The 20,064-nt window shown below is 28.2% G+C and overlaps 5 protein-coding genes across 5 annotated transcripts; 3 read left to right on the top strand and 2 right to left on the bottom strand.

Moving 5' to 3' along the window:
• The first annotated feature begins 4,155 nt into the window (after positions 1–4,155).
• On the top strand, positions 4,156–7,439 carry LOC118068803 (TBC domain-containing protein kinase-like protein). Its single transcript, XM_035086481.1, has 3 exons — positions 4,156–6,322; positions 6,396–6,946; positions 7,016–7,439. The coding sequence occupies exons 1-3, from the start codon at positions 4,540–4,542 to the stop codon at positions 7,148–7,150; spliced, it is 2,469 nt and encodes an 822-aa protein (XP_034942372.1). The 5' UTR covers positions 4,156–4,539; the 3' UTR covers positions 7,151–7,439.
• Positions 7,440–7,606: 167 nt separating this feature from the next.
• On the top strand, positions 7,607–11,965 carry LOC118068783 (protein broad-minded-like). The gene is made up of 8 exons (XM_035086450.1): positions 7,607–9,357; positions 9,464–9,801; positions 9,858–10,051; positions 10,114–10,566; positions 10,632–10,951; positions 11,277–11,454; positions 11,527–11,742; positions 11,829–11,965. The coding sequence occupies exons 1-8, from the start codon at positions 7,661–7,663 to the stop codon at positions 11,943–11,945; spliced, it is 3,513 nt and encodes a 1,170-aa protein (XP_034942341.1). The 5' UTR covers positions 7,607–7,660; the 3' UTR covers positions 11,946–11,965.
• A 93-nt stretch (positions 11,966–12,058) lies between these two features.
• AIF (Apoptosis inducing factor) lies at positions 12,059–15,064 on the bottom strand. The gene is made up of 4 exons (XM_035086451.1): positions 14,869–15,064; positions 12,938–14,329; positions 12,435–12,796; positions 12,059–12,349 (listed from the first exon to the last, which is right to left on the bottom strand). The coding sequence occupies exons 1-4, from the start codon at positions 14,957–14,959 to the stop codon at positions 12,278–12,280; spliced, it is 1,917 nt and encodes a 638-aa protein (XP_034942342.1). The 5' UTR covers positions 14,960–15,064; the 3' UTR covers positions 12,059–12,277.
• Positions 15,065–15,656: 592 nt separating this feature from the next.
• Positions 15,657–17,163, top strand: LOC118068798 (Proteasome alpha6 subunit). The gene is made up of 5 exons (XM_035086474.1): positions 15,657–15,838; positions 16,022–16,272; positions 16,360–16,519; positions 16,603–16,812; positions 16,892–17,163. Exons 1-5 carry the CDS (start codon positions 15,836–15,838, stop codon positions 17,102–17,104), a joined length of 837 nt encoding a protein of 278 aa, XP_034942365.1. The 5' UTR covers positions 15,657–15,835; the 3' UTR covers positions 17,105–17,163.
• Positions 17,164–17,428: 265 nt separating this feature from the next.
• Las (lipoyl synthase, mitochondrial) lies at positions 17,429–19,257 on the bottom strand. Its single transcript, XM_035086473.1, has 4 exons — positions 18,795–19,257; positions 18,217–18,691; positions 17,917–18,130; positions 17,429–17,857 (listed from the first exon to the last, which is right to left on the bottom strand). Exons 1-4 carry the CDS (start codon positions 18,855–18,857, stop codon positions 17,485–17,487), a joined length of 1,125 nt encoding a protein of 374 aa, XP_034942364.1. The 5' UTR covers positions 18,858–19,257; the 3' UTR covers positions 17,429–17,484.
• Between the last annotated feature and the right edge of the window lie 807 nt (positions 19,258–20,064).

Genomic DNA, 20,064 nt, shown 5'->3' with positions numbered 1-20,064 from the left:
GAGCGTTTGATTGGATTTGCATTTGGGCAATTTTTTTAGTGAACACAGTTTATTGTTTGTAATAAATAATTCAATTTAATATTTCATCTGAAATGTTTTATGCTGTTATTTTATAATTTAGAAAAATAAAATCGTTAAAGCTCATTATCGATAAAGTAAGTATTAGTAAAGTAAGAACTTGCTGCATTTTATTTCCTTTATCATCATTATATTTTTCATTAATAAACTCAATTTTTTTTTCTGTCAATGTTGATTATCGAGTGAAAATATTAATATACAGACTAAGAATTTAGAAAAGAGCGTGTAGTGGTCTATCATAGAAGAGCAAATGTATTTAATATTCAAATTTTTTTTTTAAGAAAAATTATTAAATACAATTAGACACATATTTTTGAAGTGGATAATATGGCTTCTTTTTATGGCTGATTTTTATTTTTTCTCTGTCATACAAAATATTTTGTATGTTTAAAGTGTAATAAAACATTTCTACCGTTGGTTTATGTAACATATATATATATATATATGTATGCGATAAGAAGTCCATACAATCGACGAACATTTATAAATTCTGCAGCTGGTCGGACAAGAGCTAAAACAGCTTTTTACAGCTACAAAATGTGAAACTTGAAGTTTTTCAATTCCAGTATCGACGCGGATATAGGGAAATTTCACTAACCAATTCGATTTCCGAAAAAATTTCACTCGTCAGCGAGATAATCCAATGCTTTGAAATGCGGAAAAAGTCGAGAAAGAAGACCGAGAATGCACATAGCGAATGAATCGTTGCCGTCGGATATTCAATTTTTATCTACAACGTCTTTTCTTCTCGTTAAAATATTCTCTGTTGCATATAAAATTTCGTATTTTATTTGCTAATAAAAATAACGAGTTATCTTAACATCTTCTTAAGTACTTAATGAATAAAATACCAAAAGAATGCTCAATAAAATTATTCAGATATAAATGTATCTATAAATCATTTTTTTGAGTTATAAAGAAAAAATTCTAATAAAAAATTAGATTAAAATAATACCATTTATTCGATAAATTTTTTCATCAAGTCAATTTTGTATTGATAAAAGTGCCAACTCTTTCATTCTAAAAAATTATATATATATATATACATATTAAAAATTACAGATGACATTTTATACCATGGCCAATCTATCTATACACGAGAGTAATGTGAATAATATCATCAGAAATAATAAAAATTTGTTTTTCAATAATATTGCAATAAATATTGAAGCATTTCAGACATTTTTTTTGATATTTATATTGATTTATAACTAAAAGCTCCTATGAATTTGCATTTAACTAAATTTTTAATGTATTTAATATGATATCTGTTGTTAATATTTTTTCCGTGATCGAATTACAATTTAACTGAATGATGACAAAAAATTTATATAGCGAAAGATAAAAGTATAAAATGAGTGAATGAGCCGAGCCATAAATTCTTTAATGAAATAATTAAACAAAGTATGAAAAGTCGAAAATTAGTGTGTGGCACTGTATTAAAAGTTCGTTATTTGCACAAAAAAAATAAAAAGTAATAACATTCCGAAATGACTTAATTCATAAAAGTCACGTGTTTACTGCAATATGTAAAAAAAAAAATTACTAAAATGTTTAAGATAAAAACAATTCCATAGATAGATATTAAAATACATAATTATGTAATAAATAAATAAATATATATGTATATATTATCGTGCAATGACTTTATGATATTTTCATTTAAATATTTTTATATTTTGTTAACTGTAGATTTTGCATTTGTTCAGTAGATTTAAATTAGAAAATAATGTATTTTCATCCACAAAAGTGAAAGTAATTTCAATTAAAAACATGTATTATTATTTTTTTTAATCATTTTAATGATTTAAATAACCAACAAAAATATTAAAAACACATCTGTAATTTTGTTGTATTCTGATATTTTGATTTAAATCAATAAATAAGTACTTATTTTTAATTTAATTCTTCATTGTAAATTTATTATTTATATTAAATTAAAAAAAAAAAAATTAAAGATTAAAATATAACCACAATAAGTAAGTAACATATGTTTCTAGAAAATTTATATACTTGAATATTAATTATATGTAACAAAAATTCACAAAATTCTAATTTTTGTAAATACACTGATTTACGTAAAATATAAGTAAAGACATATTGTGTAACAAAGTTCAAACTTGAAATATTCTTTAACATATGATCTTTTTCTAAAACACAATAAAAAATGTAAGAGATTTTATGAAAAGAGAAGTTTAACAGATAAGCTTGCAAAGAAAGTATCATATACGCAGTAAGAACACTGAAGAATTGAGTGTTGTACTCATGTGCATGTAAATTTACAATAAGAGTTTCATTTACTTTATTTTGGTAAATATAACATGAGTTTTCATCTACCTTTGCCTAGTAAATTGTTAATTTTGTTCTAATATTTTCCATTTCACTAATAATTTCAATTTATGAGTCATTTTCTTAAACAAACATTATAATTATTACTATAGCAAAAAGATAAAACTGATACATAAATCTTTGGTGATGTTTTGCTAAAATTCCACGAACAGAATGTATATATGAAGAGAGAAAATAAACAAGAATGAGTGAGAAAGAGACATTATGACAAACTACTGCAAGAAGGTCAAAGTACATAAAGGTGAAAGTCAAAGGAGAGTCATTTATTTTGCAAAGTCAAACGATATAACTAATACGGTAAGTTCGAAATTGTTCCAAAAGATTACGTACAACATTTCTATTTATGTACTGTTTTCGTTTATTCAACGCATGACTACTAATGTTTATCACAGTTTAATTATTGTGCTTGAGATATCAACATTTTTAAACTTTAACTAAAGTTAAATTGAAAGAAAGCTTTAACTAATTATTATGATTTTTCAACTTACAAAACGTTTTTCCTTCTGTATAGGACTTTTTTAATAAATTTGTTGAGTATTCTTACGTACTTTTTCTTCATCTGGCAGCACTGTTATGCTGTGAGTGTCATTTTCAATAGAATAATAGCGCTCAACTTATTCTGAAATCTCCTTGTGAGATTCAGTCGATAATTACGAATAATGGTTGAAAATTTTTGTAATTTACTACTAAGAAGAATACCATACTATTATATTGAAAAAAATAATGGATTAATTAAAAAAGCATTTAATAAACGACCTACAAAGAACCCCATATTTCTGACAGTGTTTGTATTTTTTTCCTTGGCATGCAATTATGTGCTTTTTATTTTTCAAGAACAACTCTTCTACACTCTTTCTCACTAAAAAGCATTTAGCGTTCTACCGAAATATATTAAATTGACTCGTTGAAAGAAACTTCAATTTAGTTAATCTTTAAAAATAATTAGTTTTTAATTAATTCTTCAAGCCAAATTTTTTATAATTTTATATAATTTAGAAGTGTTACCAAATAAAGCAGAATATATAGATTGAATTCTATCATTAGTATGAGTTAGTTAGTGGACACAATTATAATCATCAAACAACTTCGGACCTGAAATTAACACAGTAGAACAATTACAGTAACTCTACTGTTATATTTGTTGTCTTTTGTACCTTCTCTGGTCACACAGTTTGCTCACTTGCTATTACAATCTAACATTTTGTTGGTCTTTACAACACTAATGTTTCGAATCAAAGAGAAAGATTACCGATTTTGGTACTAACAGTAAACTATTAAATACATAGTCATAGAAGTTATTTAATTAGAAAATTACTACTAGTCGTACCAGTACGTAAAGGTGTTTACTATCCAGTATAGTTCAATAGTTGAAAGACTGATGCTAACTGAAAGCACTTCACAAAGCGTAAAAATAAAAAACACAACTATCATATTCATCAACCAGGATACTGAAATCACTTGCACTATTAACTATTAATATTTCTAAAAATAGTACGGTCTTTAAAATCTATTATATTTATCACTTTTATGTATTATGTGGTTTCTGAATTTTTTTAATTTATCACCCGCGACAAATAACCTTCACTAGTATTTCTGTTTTATCTAATGATGATAATTCAGCGACTACAATTTTTCAAGTTGTTTACTGAATGTAGAACAAACAGTTTTTTCAATTATCAGTTGATGATAAGAATCTTATACATTCATAAAAATGGACACCTTATTTTTTTGGTTAATTTTACAATTACATGATTCTATCTGTCTCTTTTCTCTAATTAGCAGCATTAAATAAACTAAATAGTCATTTAAAGTACAAATTGTGAGTGTATATATTGATGTAAGAGTGCGGAAAATATTTAGTAATCTATTTATTATGAAAATAACAATAATCAACTGCAACATTGGTTTGTGATTGACAATATCTGATAGAGACGTCAAAGTTTACAAAACACAGATATTTGTGATACAGAAAGATAATATATTATTGAATAAATAATTTAAAAAATGTATAGGAAAACGATAATTCAATATGTAGACAGTTAAATTGATTAATGAATTCAGTGTTTAACATGTGAAATAATTCAAGAATCATTAACAAAATATTTTTTAAAAATGAGTCCAGCAATTTTGGATCAAGAGGAGCGTTGTTTAGGTGGCATGACTTTTTTTGCCCAAAGTCATCCTTCAGAATTATGTGGAAGCAATGGATTACCACTTACACCCAATTCAATAACAATTTTTGGTAAATCTCAATTTTTAAAAACTATAGAACACAACAATCTATCTAAATATTTGGATATCATTAGAAGCAAGCATGAAAGGACAATTGTTGTTGCTGAATACACTGGAGAAACCCTTGCTAGTAAAGTCAGTGATCATAATTTTTTACTGGAAGACATTGTAAAAATATCTTATCAGTGTTTACTAGGTTTAAACCATATCCATCAGCTTGGCTTAGTTCATCGACATCTCAGCCCTGAAAATATATTAATAAATAAAGAAAACAATGTCAAATTATTCAACTATGGTTTCTATTACATGACTGATTGTGGTAAAAATGTTTCTTTTCCAATCGCCTGCCCAAAATACACAGCTCCAGAAGTGTTTTTGAGCACAAAAGTAAGTAGTTGCAAAGTAGATTCATGGTCTCTAGGTATAATAATAGCAGAATTATTACTTGGAAAACAAATTTGGTCAAATGTTAAGCTTGGTCAGTGTTTATGGAAAGTTTTAAGTCTTCTTCAAACTCAAACAAGTATTTTTGAACGTTTAGCACGTGAATGTAATCAATATCAAGTTTATAAAAATATTCCTGATGAAATTAAAGAATTTATTGATGCTTGTTTGAAGATCAAACCTTCAGAAAGATATACTTCTGATCAATTATTGAATCTTCCACTCTTTCAAGAACATTTGAAACAAGATGAAATAAATAGAAATGAAGATATGTATAAAAATATAATTGTACGAAAAATGGATGAATACTATTATCTCTGGCAGCTGGCAGGCGGTGATATGACAATTGAATTAAAAAAACAAGGCTTGATTAGATCGCGCCCACCAATTTTATCAATTCCAAATTTAGTTATTCTGCTGGGACAGATGTTTGGACGTCGAGATGCAGCTAGACTTTTGGATTTAAGAGTCATAAAAGTGCCTCTAGATACTTTGAAACAACGACTAGCACATATTCCTTATGTTGCTAATTGTCCAAGGCTTACAAATAAAATGCATGTAAAGGCTCAAGATGATTTGACTGAAATGGCAGCACAATTGCCATTGATCATTCGTGAAAGAGATACAGAGTATCAGTTTTATCGTGTTATTTTATTTGACAGACTTCTTCAAACATATCCTATTACTAGAAAAGCTATCATTCGTGAAGCTCACAAAGATATTCCTCCTCCGGTTAGAGGAAGAGTCTGGACTGCATTGCTTGGTGTTGTTGGAGATATTGAAAAACGATATGAAATGATTGATAAAGATACTCCAACTCATACAGACCGACAAATTGAGGTTGATATTCCTAGATGTCATCAATACAGTGAGCTTTTGTCATCTGGAGCTGGACACCAGAGACTCCAAAGGCTTTTAAAAGCTTGGGTTCGTGATAATCCACATTATGTCTACTGGCAAGGTCTTGATTCACTCACAGCCCCGTTTCTTTATCTTAATTTCGATAATGAAGCTCGAGCTTTTGCTTGTTTGTCAGCTTTTATACCTAAATATCTTCATAAATTTTTCTTGAAAGATAATAGTGCTGTGATCCACGAGTATTTGAGCAAATTTTCTCAAGTCATTGCTTTTCATGATCCTCAATTGGCTAATCATCTCAAATCAATAAATTTTGTACCAGAACTTTTTGCAATCCCTTGGTTTTTGACCATGTTTTCTCGTAAGTTGATTACTATTATTTTTTACTCGTTTAATAATCAAGATTTATTTAATAAATTATTTTTATTTTTAAGATGTGTTTCCATTACATAAAATCTTGCATCTATGGGACAAATTATTGCTTGGAGACTCTTCATTTCCATTTATGGTGGGATTAGCAATTTTAAAGCAACTCAGAGATTCATTATTAACTTCAGGATTCAATGAGTGCATTTTATTATTTTCTGATTTACCAGAAATTGATATTGAGCTGTGTGTTAAAGATTCGATGACAATGTATCAAAATACACCATCAAGTATAACATATAGAAAACACCAGCTAGATCAGTCTAAAGCAAATAATTGGAAAGAACCAGAAGTAGGCACTGAAAGAATGCCAAGAATAAGCATTGAAGATTTTTTAAATCTTTATGAAAATTTGCCTGATAAGCTAATTATTGTCGATATTAGGAATAATATTCAATATGAAAGAAGTGCTGTAAAAAACAGTATTAACATTCCATTTACAAGTGTGCAATTATCTCATACAAATATTGATAATTTAGGACCTCAAGCACGAATTTTAGCCGCCCAAAAAAAACAAATTGTTGTTATTATTGGACCTCATGATCAAAATAATTCTCTGGTAAGTTATAATTCTTGTCCTCTTTTTTTTTTCTTTAGTATATGATATAAATAATTTTTTTAATTTTAGTTTGCAGATTTCTTAATGAAATGTGAAATCCACGGTGTTTGCTCACTCCAGGATGGAATTTATGGATTACGATCAAAGTGTCCTAATATACTTGTTCCTATACGTGATCAAGTGTTTTCTAATACACTTTCATAATATTTACCAATTGATATATAAGATTGAATGTCATATTATATTTGTAAATAAAGGCTTTAATATTTTATAACCAAAAACGAAATATTTTTAAGTATATTATAATTAAATAAAAATAATTAATAAATAATAATTTTCTTAAATATTTGCAATGTAAAATATTTCAAATTTTGAGCCATGTAATTTTGTATAATTACTGACCTTCATAGAAGTAGTTACCAAGGCAACCAACAACCACAACAAATGTATTCAACTTATAGTATACCAAATTTATAATTATTAATTCAGAAAGCGTGACTTTTTCTTAATTAATTAACTATACGTAAAAATATCAACAGTTATTATAGTGTTTTTTTTAATTTTATGGAACTTTTAAGATGTAGTGTTAAAATTTTTTAAATGTAGATATTCTAAATACTTTTAAAATCATTTTTAGTTTTTTCTTTAAGATCTATAATTAATAAAATATTGTGATAATTAGAAGTGAATCTTGATGAATAACTCAAAAGATAGATGATGACAGAATCAAATTCCCCATTTCGTAAATGGTTGCAAAAATGCATTAAAGAAAAATTTGAACAAGAAATAACTTACAAACTAGATGAAGATGTTGACATTGAATCAATTGTTGATGAAATAATCACAACTGAAGACATAAAACAATTAGTTCAAGATTCAAAAAATTTTGTCATCAATGCTATCAATAAAACTAATGACAAGAGTGTAAAAATTAATGACAAATCAGATGAATTAGGAACTGGTGGTTCACTTTTATCTGCAAATGATTTATTCAACGATGATTGGAGTCCATTTAAACCAAATAGCGATGATTTACCTATCATTCTGGATAATTTATCAACAAAAAAACCTGTACATGTGCGATTGGCTGGTTTTGAAGCTCTCTTAGATGGAGAATTAATAAATAATTGTTCTGACGAAGTTTTTAGTGGGCTAATTACATCTTTAAGAGATGGAATCTCTGACAATAGTCGGCCTATTTTTGAATCAAGCTTAAGAGTCTACTCAAAACTTTTGGATTCATCAAGATCTTACGATGCATACACTAATCTTGTAAACATTTTTGATAATGAATATTATTCTAAAAAAATTAGTGAAACTCTTCCAAATTTCAATATTGGCATTAGCTTCAAAATATTTCTTCACGAAAAACTTTTCAGAATTTTGTTTTTGATCATCAAACATCAAAAACGAATTTTAAAGACTATGAGAACTGTTGATAAGACAATTGAAGAAATGATTGATCAATTTGTGGTTTTTGTTGCTTCTCAAAATGTTTCTAATGCTTTAACAAAGACTTTAAATGTTCTTAATTTTATATCTGTACTAGAACCACAAGCTAACTGGTCTAAAAAATGGATTCATAACTTTTCTTCTCGTAAGACTTTTATTTCAGCACTCGCTAAGTCACCTAATTTATTAGGAATGGTCCTAGATGTGGTAAAGAAAAATTTGGATAACCCACCAAGTGTATTAACTTGTTCAATAACTGATGATCCATTAAATTTTTTCATTTCAAGTGAAACTATTGAAGCTTTAACGTATTTTCATTGCTTGAACTTTCTTGCTCAACTGTACAGCTGTGTATCTGGACGAAATTTACTTAGAGATATTCAAATAGATTTACCATCTTCGTCAGAAGATTTTTTATTTTCACTTGTAGGCTGTTTGAACAACATGGCATCATCATCAACAGCATCTAGAGTTGTTTATAATGAAACCCAACAAGCTTTAAAGCTTATTCTAAACCAACCAACGTTTCCATGTGATGCTAGACTTTTCCATATAGCTTTGAATCATTTATTGAAATCTAATATCAACAATGGAACTAATATTTGGTCGCATACAGTTGATATTTTAAACTTTATGTTGATGTCTAATGAAGGATTCCATTTTTTGACGACTGATTATCGGAGTAATTCTGCTAAAATTGAACATTCTAAGCCGAACTGTCCAATAACAATTATTTTAATTAATACTTCTGAACTTTTACGTCAACCTTTTGCTGTGATGGATGTTCAACAGCTTGTTCGAATCTTCAAATTTATTGAAAATTATTTTCAAGTGATTGAAGACTTTAATATTGTTGAAGATGCTATTACAAAGCATTTCTTTCCAGCTTTAGAATTTTTTTATCACAAATTAGATAAATGTTCTATTGGATATGAAAACTGGACTCAATCCTTCGATAAGTAAGAATATTATTTTTTTACTTTAAATGTATTCAAATAATAAATTATTATCAAACTAATATTTAAATAGTAAATTCGAATATTAGTTACATTTTCATTTTTACAGTGCCGCAAAAAATATGCTGTTGAAAGTTACTGCAAATCCTTCAGGACTCCAATTACTCTCAAAATGCCCGTCAGTATTTGAAGAATTAATCAGAAGCTCAATTAATCCTCTGAGATACTCATGGAGCTCCAATGAAATTGTTTCTTTCATTTGCTCAGCAGCATTCTTTGAATATGCTCAAAGAATTATTGTAGCTTTAATTCCTCAGACTTTTTCGATGTTTCTAACGGATGTCTGCAGCAACCTAGAAAATCCAGATTTATTCTTTGATCCATGGAATGCTGAAAATGCTAAAAAATTCATTCATGTTATTGCTTTATTATCTTTAAATACTGAATGTAAGTATCTTTGCCTATATAAAACAACTTTTTACTAAGCTACAAACATTTTTTAGGTTTTAATATCTTTATAAAAGATTCAAAAGACGGTGCTGCTGAAGATTATGAGTATCCTCGAAGTTTTTGTGAACTTTTAAATTATTCACTCCATGGAGATTCTCCCTTTCACAGTTTTAGTCTTCTAATATTAGAGAATATGATCTGGAATTTAGATATTTTGATAAATTTATTACACCTCTATGACCTTCAAGTAAGTTTAATTTGATATCTGGATTTGTTTTTCACAATTCTCATTTTTTTTATATTTTAAAGACTCAATTACTTCAACTCCAACGAGAAACAGTTTTAGAAGTCAGAAAGTACGAAGAGAAACTTGAAGATGAAATGAGTGAATATGAAATGGAAGAGGAAAAAGATATCACTAAAGAAAATGAACCATTAGAAAACCAAGAAAGGCATGAAATAATAGAAGAAACTCATAAAGTATATGAGATTAATGAATCTTCTTTTATTCGTCATAGAATACTTGTCAATTCTTATTATATAAAACACAAATTAAATAAAAAATTTCAAGTGCCTGAGCAAGTAAAACTTTTCTATACATTCCCACCACCAGAAGAAGAGATTGATACAAAGAAATTAATGCGATTAAATTCAACATCAGAATTGGACGAATTTCTAAATGAAAGTGGACCAGGACTAAGAGACAGTGGATGGGTTTCTCAATTAAAAAGGGCTTATAGAAGCTCTCAAACTTCAATAAAGGTAAAACTTTTCATAAAATAATCCATGTAAATGAAAATATATTACTAATATTTTTTTACTAATAGCATTCAACATTAATACATCTTCTCGATCAAATGGAAAAAGCTATTCCCACTGTTGAATGGGTAGATATTTTTCAATGGGACAATAAACTTATGACAGAATACTTTTGGCTCCCAGAAGAAGAACTTGGACTTGAACTGGCTATTAGATATGCTGAAGAAAATTGTGAGGAACTTGAAAATCCATCAGAAGCAAAAGAAAATTTAAAAAAAGTTTTCGAAATGGTTCATACGTATATTAAATTTGAAAAAATGAGAAAATTTGAAGGCTTTGATTGGTTTCTTGCTACTATTTTTGTTATCTGTAATGGAGACATTGAAAAGTGAGTTTAATTATAAGTTAGAGTTTTTGTATAAGATTCAGAAAGCCGCGAATCATCTCAAACGCATTAACAAATAATTTTCGTACTAAAAATTAATCCGAAATCTTATTATTAATGCATGAAGTGACTCAAGCTAGCTTAAAATCATCATCATCTATGAAATCTAGAGCCTCAGATTGAAAACTTTATTACATACATTTTAAAGACCTTTAACCTTAGGTTCTTTAATCAAGTGCAAATATTCATCACCGGCTCTAGATTACGTAATTATTTTTAAATTAAATTTAAAGAGTAGTCAAAAATATTTATCTCAATTTTGGTTTAGATGTAAACAGTTTATATCACAATTGGTTCGATTTCCATCAGCAGTTTTCATGTGGAGAGCCTTAGGATCGGTAGTTGATCAAGCTAATGAGGAAGAAGTTGCCACACAAATAATTGTTGCTCAACATATAGAATCGATTATAAATATAGAACTTCCAGCAATCAGTTATGCACTTAAAGTAAGTTAATAAACTGATAAATTAATTATTTTGTTAAGTAATAATCAATTAATTTGAATGGTATTTTGTTAGAATGAATTTGGCATCAGATGGTGGATTATTTGTGATCGATTACTCACACAATGTTTCTGGGGTATTTTAGAATGGTCAGAAATTATGAACTTCTTTAAAGTGTGCATCTTAAACCCTCCAGATTATATTGTTTATTATTGTGTTTCATTATTGGAACATTGTGAGCCAATCTTGATGCAAGATATTATTGATAAAAAATTTTGGCCTGAAAATTTGGTAATGTTATTAAATTTTTTTCTATTAATATTGATAAATGTTATTTGTTAATATAAAAAATTATGGTTGATTGATATTAATTACAGGATTTAAGCCAGTATCGATGTCATAATTACTTGGGATTTATGGACCGATTAGCAAAAAAATATCAAAATTCAGTTCTTCCTGCTTTGACACAAATCAAATTAATAAATGAAGAATAACTTTAAAAGTTGTAAATAATATTGTCAATAAGATTTTATTTTCATTAATCGATGGTCTTCATTCATTTATTTTCATCATTCCAAACAGAGTATTGAATTATTGACACTATTAGTGGATTCATCTAAATGCATATTTAATGAGAATATATTCCGTTTGTTTACAGAAATGATTATGCAGATTATTTCTCGACCATAATTCTGTCTATCATCACAAAGTAAAAAATAGTTCATATTGTATCCTAACTTCGCAATATATAAAATTATGATAACACTAATATGATGAAAAAAATTATATACACACTGTGTTGATTAATTATTTTATTGATTGATAATTAATCATCGTGAATAGAAAAAAGTTTTGCGACTTCACTTAACTCATTTTGATGAGTTCCTCGCGCCAAAACCTGAAAAGGAATATATTTGATTTATCTGTGATTTAATTATGAAATTATTTAAATAATTTAGTTTTAAAATTACAGTTATCTATACCTGTCGTGCTAAAGACATTCGATTAAAAATATTCCATAAGACAATGCCAACAACTACATTATTCCTGAGATAAAAAATGACTCCTTTACTATAATCATCTTCTGTGCCAGTATTTTTTATAGCAACGGTATTTTCTTCTAAATTAGTCACGGATTTATTACTAGATTTTTCTGAGGAAGTTTGCTTTTCATTATTACTTTCCGATTTTTTTTCTTGTAAACTATTTTTTTTATCAGAAGAATTTTCTGGTTTAGCAAAAACACCAACTGTAGGAAGCTGTGAATCAATAATTCCAATGGCTTCATAACCTACTTCTGGGCCCAAATCCGACCAAAACATTGATTGATGCAGATAAGGTTTACCTAAAAGACGAGTATTTTATAAATTCTAACAATCTAAAGGTTTTTGATGAATTATTTGATATTTAGCAAATTGATAGAATCAATGTTTATGAAAATAATTCAATATTATTAATTGATCCAAATTTAATAGAATGCTCTAACCTGCTCCGGTCATATTTTCTCCAGCTAATCGACCAGATATTACTGCATGATCATGATGTTCAACTCTTCGACGACCTAGTTTAATATCGTAGAAGCATGCAGCATCTCCAGCCACCCAGAGATCTCTTCTAGCTTCTAATTCGGCATTAACTAAAAATCCGCCAATGTTAGGTTCAACTTCTAATCCACTAGTATCGGCAATCTCAGTGTTAGCATCAGCACCGATTGCAACAATTACTTGGTCAGCGTTCAGAGTTTTGCCACTTGTCAAAGTTAATTGTAATTGATTATTTTTATAATTAAGGCTTTTAATTTCTTCATTACCAATCGAAATAACTCCTTCAGATATTGATCTCTTGGTTGTCCATTCACTTAAGTATTCTGGTAAAACCTGGTCCATAATGAATTTTTCCTTGTATACTTGATAAACTTTTTTTTTCATATTCTCAAGCTTCTTAGCCAGTGAACATGCTAACTCTGATCCCAAAAATCCTCCACCAATAATAACAATATCTTCCACCTTTGGATCATACACTCTTTCTTCTAATTCCAAAAAGTCATCTTTAGTTCGGAATGCTATTATTTTTTTTTGTACATCTTCTGTAGCAGATTCAAAAATTTTAAGATTTTTAGGCTTTGCTCCTGTAGCTATCAAACATTTGTTATATTTTATTTCGTATCCATCATCTAGAACTGCTATTTTATTGTAGGAATCAAGTTCTTTAACCTTCCAACCACTTGCTACAGCTACACCACCTTTATCTGATGCAATTAAATCCTCTACTTTCGAGTAAAACTCTTTTGGCTCGTAATAGATACTTCTGGTAGTACCATTCCATTGCCTGAAATTCAATTCACTTGATGGCTCTCGCTCTTGACTAAACCAGAGCTCTTTTGATAGTGGTGGTCGCATATACGGAAAACTTGGTTCTTCACTTATGACTAGGACTTTAGCCTTTGGATCCTTGGATTTAATAGATCTAAATGCTGAAAATGCTGCTGTTCCTCCTCCGATTAACAAATAAGGGACTTCTGGAGGAATTAATATTGAATTGGCAGGAACTCGAATTTTTTCTTTTCGACTCTTTATTTTTTCTTTCTTCTTAATAGTTTTTTTCTCTTCTAGAGAAGATTTCGATTGAGTTAATGCATAAACTGTTACTCCAGCTATTAAGACCGCTGCTAAAATTTGTTTCCAATATTTTGTAATATCATTAGGTTTCTTCGATGATTCATGACAATTAGTTGCTTGAATTTTTCCACAAATTTCTTCACATTCTGGTGGTACTGATGATTTTGAACTAGACAAAGTTGTTGAAGGCTTAGCAGTATTTTCTGGATTTTTATTTTTTACATTGCTCAAATATCTTGAATTCGATAATCCGGTAATGTCTGAAGAGAAAAATTTTTTCAATGTATTTTTTCAGAATCAGGTAAAAACCAACATAGATAAAATGTTGAAGGAAAAAATTACTTATACACTAATTGGTTATCCAATAATAAACAATTGGCTAAAAAACAATAGACTTTCTACAAAGTAGAGGAGATTACTCTCTCAAGTATTTGGAAAGTATTTATAACAATGGTTTGTAATAATTCACAATTGAACGCTTCTTAGTTTAAGTTTTTAGTAAAATTATAAATATACAAAGTTATTTGCAATATAGATGAGTAAGAATGTCATTTACATCAAGAATGAATAAAGAGGCTTCGAATGTATCTTTATTTTTGAAGGTTATGTAGTTATTTTCATTTAAAATTAACAGATAATAAGTATATTTAAATAAATGAGTGATTACACATGATCATATGTAATTTTCAGAAAATAAATTATGGGAGGAACTAAATAATTAAAATATGAGCTACTATTAGGCATTGATTTAATTGCTTTGTGATAGGTTAGTCGAAATTAAAGTGCTCCAAACACTCACCTATAAATTTACAAGTTCTTTGTATTCCATTTGAATTAATTTTTCTGTATAGTCGACTAAATTTTCCAACTGCTCTTCCACAACTCAACATTTTGCATAATTTTATATTTTTATCTTTACTTTTTACAATAAAATAACATGACGATTGATACCGTGCATAAATGCACGAGAAATGCGCGTCTCTGTTCTTCTACTATCTTCCTTACTCTGTCGTCTATTTTTGCCGCAATTATATGTGAATGAAAAAATAAATATTAATTTTTTTGTTACATCATTTATTTTTAATATTGATAAAAATAGAAAAAATTCGTTGATGGTTTAAGTTATTTTTTTTTAGAAAAAATTTTTAAAATATTTTTTTTTGTTGACTTTTTTGTGATAGATGTAAATAAATAATTTTTGAACATCAAATCTTATCTTAAATTTGAAGCTCAATAAATTATCAAATTATAAATATCCATAAATTGGAAATTAAAATAGCATGTATTTTTTTTATAAAATATTTAATAATTTATATATAAATACTACTACCAGGCTTAATGATAAAATAATAGAATATTATTATTATTGAACATCTTCGATAACTGTAATATTTTTTATCAACAATTAACTATCGACATGTAACTATTATTTAATTACAATAAATTGAAATAAATAAATAAAAAATTGGAATTATTTTATTCAAATATTATTTAAACACTAGTGCCACACTCAGTCAACTCGTGAACTAAATACACCGTGAAACGCGAAATTTCAGCATGTGAGCTTCTACATATGTGCGGCAATTCTCTTTGCCATGACGGTGATGTTTGGTGTATTTTATAACCTCTTTGTGGAATGTTGATACTTGTATGACCATTCATTTTTACGTCAAAAGTATATATTAAAGCTTAAATAATAACTTCAGCAAAAGCTAATAAATACTTAGTATTAATAAATATTAATTTATAAAAAAAAAACAAGAATAATGGTGAGGAAATTTCTATAATCTTTTTTTAATTGAAAATTTGCAATACTGCTTTGTCATTAGTGTATTATAACTGTAAATAAATGAGAAAAAGATAACTAAAAATTTCAAATATTAACTTTTCGCTTCTTACTTATGGTAATTTTTCAAGAATAGAATAAAAAATGTAATCATTAAATATTCCAGTTTCGAAATCAGTACGACAGTGATGTTACTGTCTGGAGTCCTCAAGGGCGTTTGCACCAAGTGGAATATGCCATGGAAGCAGTGAAATTAGGATCAGCAACAGTCGGCCTTAAAAATAAAACACATGCAGTGTTAATTGCTCTTAAAAGAGCATCATCAGAGTTGTCTGCGTATCAGAAAAAAATTATCCCTATTGACAAACACATGGGGATCAGTATTGCCGGCTTAACTGCTGATGCAAGAATGCTGAGGTACACTTTGTTACATTGCATTAATGCAAACAATACTGACTCAATAATATTTTTAATTAATTAGACATTTATTTTTACCAATAACAGTCGATATATGAGAACAGAATGTTTAAATTATAAATATTCTCATGATGATGCACTTCCCGTTAGTCGTCTTATTGCCAATTTGGGAAATAAAATGCAAACTTGCACTCAAAGATATGACAGACGTCCTTATGGTGTTGGTTTGCTAGTTGCTGGCTATGATGTGAGCTTATTCAAAATAATGAGAAATTTATATTGGAAATTTTTTTTTTTTCAAAACATGGTATCTTTCTTCTTTTTTTGTAGGATCAAGGCCCACATATTTATCAAACATGTCCCTCAGCTAATTACTTTGACTGTAAAGCTATGGCGATTGGATCTAGATCTCAAGCTGCTCGTACATACCTTGAAAAACATCTTAACGAGTTTCCAGCTAGTGATTTAGATGAATTAATCAAACATGGACTTAGAGCACTTCGTGATACCCTCCCAAACGAATTAGATCTTTCTATTAAGGTAATTGAGAAATAGTTTAATTTAACTACCCTATCAAGTATTTGATTTACTCAAATTAAATCTTTTTGTTATTATTCAGAATGTATCAATTAGTATCGTCGGAAAAGGTCGAAACTTTGAAATTCTGAATGAAGATGAAACTTTACGTTATCTAACTGCGATTGAAGGCGATGAAAAACGAGGAAGACCGGCTGCAGGTCCGGATGCAGAACAAGATGATAAACCCCCTCAAGACCCTCCTGCAGATGATCCTGCCGAGCCACGTGCTGCTGTGGCTATGGATACTGAATAATTAATTTTTAAAATTGGTCAAAGAATACAATAAATACATAATTTTTCAGTTATAATTAATTTAGTTGTTTATGCATCAATTATTTACTTCAAAATTTCAACGTTCATTTTTTTATATTTTCTTGAAGTATTATAAAAGTATCATTTTTGGAATATAAATCATTTTTTATGCATGTCAAAATCACTATTTTTAGCGGTAAATTTATAATATTGTGCCTTTGTCATGATTTAAAATATTTAGTACTAATTTTATTCAGAAAAGGATTAGAGAATTAACTTGATCAAACTTGAAAAGTCTTTCAAGACAAAATTACTAATAAATAAATAATTTAGTAGCAATAAATAATATAATTCAATAAGTCATTACTAAAGACTACATCATCAATTAGATGGAGATGTACTACTAGCACTTTGACCTTGACGCTCTTTAAGGATGTTAGTAAGGAAGTATTCGCCTGCTTTATAAGACGATCTGACTAATGGACCACTAGCAGTGTAAAGAAAACCTAATTCCTCTCCGTATTTTTGCCAAGCTTGAAACTTCTTAGGTGTAACATATTCTATCACTTTCAAATGCCTTTTTGTTGGTTGCATATATTGGCCAAGAGTCAAAGCATCAACTCCAGCTTCCCGGAGATCTTTCATAGTTGTTTTAACTTCTTCATCTGTTTCCCCAAGTCCAAGCATAATTGAAGACTTAGTTATCAAGGCTGGATTCATTTGCTTCGCACTTTTGAGAACTCTCAACGACTGTCTAAAGAAAAAATCATTTTTAAATAACTAGCACTCAAAGTAATATTTTTTTTCACTTACTCATAGCGTGCTCGTCGATCTCTAACAAAAGGCGTAAGTCTCTCAACAGTTTCAATATTGTGAGCGAAGACATCTAGTTTTGAATCTACTATTTCTTGTATACAATCTTCTTTTCCACTAAAATCAGGTACTAAAGCTTCCACGAGGATACTACTTCTTTTTTTTAATTCTCTTATACACTCTGCGATATGTTTCGCACCATAATCAGGTAAATCTTGAATAAAAAAAATAAAGTATGAAAAAAAAATTTATCATTATTTAACATAAAATATAATTGTTTTATAATTTTTTTTAATTTACCATCACGATCAACTGACGTTAAAACAATGTAATCAAGCCCCCAACTTGTTACCGCTGCTGCTGTATTTACAGGCTCGTTAGGATCAAGTGGTGGTGGAGTTCTTGCTGTTTTAACAGAACAAAATCGACAACCTCGAGTGCATGTATCACCCATCAACATTATGGTCGCAGTAGCTGTACCATGTTCTCCACCTCCCCAACATTCTCCAATGTTTGGACAGCGAGCTTCTTCACAAACAGTTGCTAGTTTCAAAGTTCTCAATTGTTCTTTGATTCTTGCATAATTTTTACCAATAGGAATCTCTGTTTTTAGCCATGGTGGTAATCGTAATCTTGTTTTTTCTCCTTTTTCTAATTTTAGTTTGCCTTCATATTTAGATGATGATTCTGATAGAAAGTCATCAAGGTTAGGGCCGTCTTCTAATTTTTTCTTAAAAGATTCCTTATCAGTTGCTACTTTTGAATAACTTTTTATCTATAAAAAAATTTATTATTAGTTAATATTTAGTATTTTCATTTTTATTCATAAGCAAGTTGTTCCTATTCAAAGATTTTCATGTTATCATAAATTTACTCACACAGGCACTACACGGCAGGTTCACGTGATATTTTGAAATATTTGTATGCACTGTTCTAAACATTTTTCTGATGTTTGTCTAATATAAATTATAATAAAATATTTTCGAAAATAATTGCGTGATTTTACAGTATAAAAATAGTCAAGTAATTGAATTGTTTTCGATACGCACAAAATAGATCAATATTATTTTGTAATTAAAATTTTGACAGTTTATAAATCAATCACAACCATCACAGAATTATCACATAATTTTTGAATTTTTCCTGCTTTTATTTTATTGCGGTGCAACTAAAAAATTAAGCGTATGTAAGTATTCTTATGTACTGTACTCTAATAATTTATTACATCATTGATGCAATGTATGTTATCATAAACGAATGAATATAAACATGTTGACTTTTTGGAGCAGAGACGACCATGATCTTGCGCATGCGTTGGTACATGTTCTTCGTTGGCTCGTAACACACAAAAGATCCACAAATTCTATTTTTTAAAATTTCTTTCAGAAAAGAAGATGATACACGTCGATCAATGCGGAAAATTTTCATTTAATAGATACTTAACTATACTCTTAATATTAATGATTTTTCATATATACATATAGCTCATAAAATATTGCAATATATGGAACATTGAAGAAGTTATATTTGCTTAGTTAAAACAATGGATGTTGATTCAAAACTAATTAATTTTCTTTCTTCTTATCAAATATTTGTTTTTTAAATGAATATTTACGACTTGAAGTAAAAGAATACAAAGAGTTTGACGAAAAATTGAACACCTTTTTATTGTATTAAGTAATAATAACGCTCAACTGCATACAAATATTGTAATTAACTCAAAAGTTCGAAAGCAAAAAGTAACGATTCATTTGTTCTTGCAAAATAGAATGTATAAAAACCAAACATAATATTTGTTTATAAAAATACAATCATAATAAATTGATCGTACAATTTTGTTAATTAAAATCTGTTCATCATAGTAATTTATTTGCAAATCAATCCAAAAGAATGTTTACTAATGTAAATGTTACCTATTTGTTATTGAGATTTTGAATTAACAGATAAATAAAAGTTTACAAAAGATCTAGTGAAATATTAGTAATTGTTAGTACGGAATAATTGATGATTAAAATGAACTGTTCCCTGGAAATAAGATTAATATGCTGTTAAATGATCTTGTCATGATATAAAGTAAAATTACAAGAGAAATAAACACTCAAGAAATCTGTATCTAATAAAACCCAGAATTATGGGAGAAGTTAATTA

The sequence above is a fragment of the Chelonus insularis genome, unplaced genomic scaffold (assembly GCF_013357705.1).
Source record: "Chelonus insularis isolate UGA/USDA-ARS -01 unplaced genomic scaffold, ASM1335770v1 contig_401_pilon, whole genome shotgun sequence".
NCBI lineage: Eukaryota > Metazoa > Arthropoda > Insecta > Hymenoptera > Braconidae > Chelonus > Chelonus insularis.
Note: the sequence above shows the minus strand (reverse complement) of the source record. Positions and strands in the feature narration are given on the sequence as shown.